Source organism: Camelina sativa, chromosome 11 (assembly GCF_000633955.1).
Source record: "Camelina sativa cultivar DH55 chromosome 11, Cs, whole genome shotgun sequence".
NCBI classification, from domain to species: domain Eukaryota; kingdom Viridiplantae; phylum Streptophyta; class Magnoliopsida; order Brassicales; family Brassicaceae; genus Camelina; species Camelina sativa.
In genome coordinates this window covers 36,911,174-36,914,360 of record NC_025695.1, presented here as the reverse complement: position 1 = coordinate 36,914,360, position 3,187 = coordinate 36,911,174, and the positions used below count along the sequence as shown (strand labels likewise).

Here is a 3,187-nt window from a genome sequence, read left to right as displayed (position 1 = left end):
TATTATGTTTTTGTTTTTATAATCATAAATCATTTAATGAAATTATAATTAAAAAAAATTAGTATCATTTTGTGTGTTGCACCGTAACGGCCGGAGATTAGGAGTTGTTTGCCGGGCCTTTGACGTTGAGAGATATGTTTTGCTAATAAATATGTAATTGTTTTTACAATTTCGACGTTAACATTATTCTACATGAATGTCAAAGTTTAGTATTTTTTTGTTTTTTGTGGACTCATTTTTTAAGTTATCTAATGAAGAAAGGTCTAAGACATGCTAATTAAATATCAGGTATGGGATAGATCTTGATCATACAACTAGTAGTGCTCATCGGCGAGTGTTCTTTGTATCATATAATATATAACATGGTCAAAATATCTCTAGTGTTTTAGCCTCAGGCAGAAGGTTAAATTACTCGTCTGATTGTTCATGTCTTTATAGATTAGAGCCCAAAGACCTTAAAAGCCAGCTCAAGAGTGACCAAATAGATGAATTGTTAATTGGTGTTGCTTGATTTTTAAGGCAAAATTACTGTGACACGACATTATTCGTCTAAACTATATTATATAAAATGGTAAGTGAGTTTTTAACCTTGGTGATCATTTTAATAATAATGTATTATTAAACTTTAACCAAAAAAGGTTTAACTTACTAGTAGAAATACGGGTTATATAGTAAAAAAAATATTTTGATTTTTGTTCTAATATATATTAAACATTGAGCATCTTTTATACTAGAGTTATTTTTTTGATTGTTTGTAAATACTTTGATTTTGTAATGTTACTAAGAAAGTAAGAAGTNTATGTTATAATCTTTTGACTAAAGAAAAATAGAATCAAGGAAGAAAAAAATCATAGAAGGAATTTAAAACCTGAGAAATTGAGTCAGTGAATTGCGTAAGTGTTTGTAAGTGAGTGAAGCTTCTGGCTAAGCAAGACGTTTCCAAAGAGTTTATGGGAGATTGGAGCATCATGTTATTGGGATGTAATTGTNGATTTAGTATGATTTAGATAATTCACATATACAATTACGTATTCTATACTCCTTTTACAAAACCACTTATACACTATTGAGTCCTTGACCAAGAACGAAACAACGTTACTCGTTCCATACTACACAAAATTATTTGAAAAAGTAAAGAAAAATCAAAATTCAAGTGGTCNGTAAATATTAAGTTGTTGATGATGATGACTTGAAGACTTTGATTGGAGTCCTTCTTCATGCAATCGGTTGTTACTTGATGGAATCATCTGAATAAATTCAAACTTGTAAAAAATATTGCACAATATTTAATAGAAAAACACAAAAGGTACTTTTAAAAAGGAAATCAAAAAGCTGCCTGATTAAATGCTAATGTGTCGATTGAACAAAAGGGAAAAGAGAGGATTTGATATAAGATAATGAGTGAGATGACAAAACAAAAAAAAAAAAAAACAAAAAAGAGAAGGATTTGATAATGATTAATCTCAAATTATCATTATCAATGGTTTTTAAATTGATGTTAATGTTTAAGGTGACTTACAACATCCTTTGACACAAGAGCGTCCACGTTAAATTCCAGCCTGGTGTCGTTCACTGATGATAACTTCATTGACAAGAACTGCCATTATTAAACAAACAAAACACAAACATTAGAAAATAATTAAAAGAAAAAAATCATTGCAAATAATTAAAATTCGGTGATTAATGAATGAAATGAAACAATTAATTAGAATTTAGATGTTATCATTAATTACAATTAATTAGAATCAAAATAAATAATAATTGTACCTCAACTTGTCTTTGCAATGATTGTACGTAGTTTATAATTTCATCAAGCATCAGTGCTTTTCCAGTAACCTTTCATCGTATAAACAAAAACATTAATTTTCTAATTACACTAATCAACAGTAGAGTTCATAAAAAAAATTAATCAAAGACTTTTAAATTAAAAAAAAGTCTCACCTTATTGCATCCGGGCACAAGATCTTGAAGAAGCTTCATCCGTTCACCAATCTTCTCCCTCCGAACCTAAACCAAACATTAAAAGAACATATCAAACTCAAATTCTTATCACATCTAATAAACTATATCAATCTAAACTAACAATTTAAGCGACAAACAATATAGACCGATTCAACGATATGCCATTTCTCGACGCCTAACTAACGCCTAGCGATTTATTGTACATGTCAACAACAACTAATGATCAAACTAAGAGTCCAACTATCACGAAACTTTGGTAGTTTCGACTAATTTGACTACATAATGTTGTTATTATAGGAGAAGTGAAATAATTACTCGTTCGGCGAGGCTGTGACTATCGGTGGCTTGGCCGCGTCGAGCTCGAACATGGATGTAATCTTTAGGAGGCTCAGGTGGTTTAGTGTTATTGTTTTTGTTCCCTTCCCCTTCTTCTTCTTCTACATCATCATCTTCTTCATCCTCTCTTCTCCTTTTTCCTCCTTTTTCTTCTGAGCTTTTACTTCCTTTTCCACTCCAATCTTCTTTCTTTTCCGCCGTCTACAAAATTAAAAAAAAAAAAAAATTAAAAGTTAATCACTTTATGAAAAAGCTGACTTTTTTAAGAATTGGGTTCTTCGAATAAAAAGCGGGTCTTCCAACATTTGAAAAAGCTTAGGGGAAAAAAAAATAAAACTTTCCGGGAAAAAAGTAAGAAACTTTCCGGGAAAATTATCTGTACCTTTGAGAAACTAGGAGATGGGTAAGCTGTGGAAATGGGATTTTCTTTGGATTTCCCTTTCGGCAGAACTTTTCTCTTTCGGGAAAATTCTCCGCCGGGAATCATCGGTGCGACTTCCGGTGAAACGAGAGCCTTCAGAGCCGGTGTGCTTGAGACACGTGTCAGTTTCCCGGAGTTGTTGACGACGTTGTTGTTGTTAACCGGAAGATTTGAATTGGTTCTTCCATTAAAGCTCCGGCTACCAAAGCAAGAGAATCTCGCAGCTCTCTCCGCAAAACCCGGATCCGCTGAGAATTCAGTCAACGGCGTCGTTCTGTTCATCATTATATGAGAATTCGAATTCGACGGCGGCGGTGGAGAGCTCATCGGAGTTGCGTAACACGAGGCGGACCTAGACATCGGAGTTGTTCCTCCGTAGATCTCACCGGAGCTGTTGTGATTCCCTATGTTACCAAGCTTACCAATGAGCTCTCTGATGATAAAACCATCACCGCCGCCACCACCACC

At 33.4% G+C, this 3,187-nt stretch overlaps 1 protein-coding gene across 1 annotated transcript in view; it reads right to left on the bottom strand.

Annotated features, from left to right (window-relative positions):
• LOC104728693 (transcription factor bHLH78-like) overlaps positions 1–3,181 on the bottom strand; it is a 5,902-nt gene extending 2,721 nt beyond the window's left edge. The window contains exons 1-6 of the mRNA XM_010447644.1: positions 2,681–3,181; positions 2,278–2,499; positions 1,942–2,007; positions 1,768–1,836; positions 1,520–1,597; positions 1,165–1,247 (exon numbers count right to left, since the gene is read on the bottom strand). Coding sequence (XP_010445946.1) covers positions 1,165–1,247; positions 1,520–1,597; positions 1,768–1,836; positions 1,942–2,007; positions 2,278–2,499; positions 2,681–3,079 — 917 coding nt within the window. The 5' untranslated portion in view covers positions 3,080–3,181. The remainder of the gene's footprint in view (positions 1–1,164; positions 1,248–1,519; positions 1,598–1,767; positions 1,837–1,941; positions 2,008–2,277; positions 2,500–2,680) is intronic.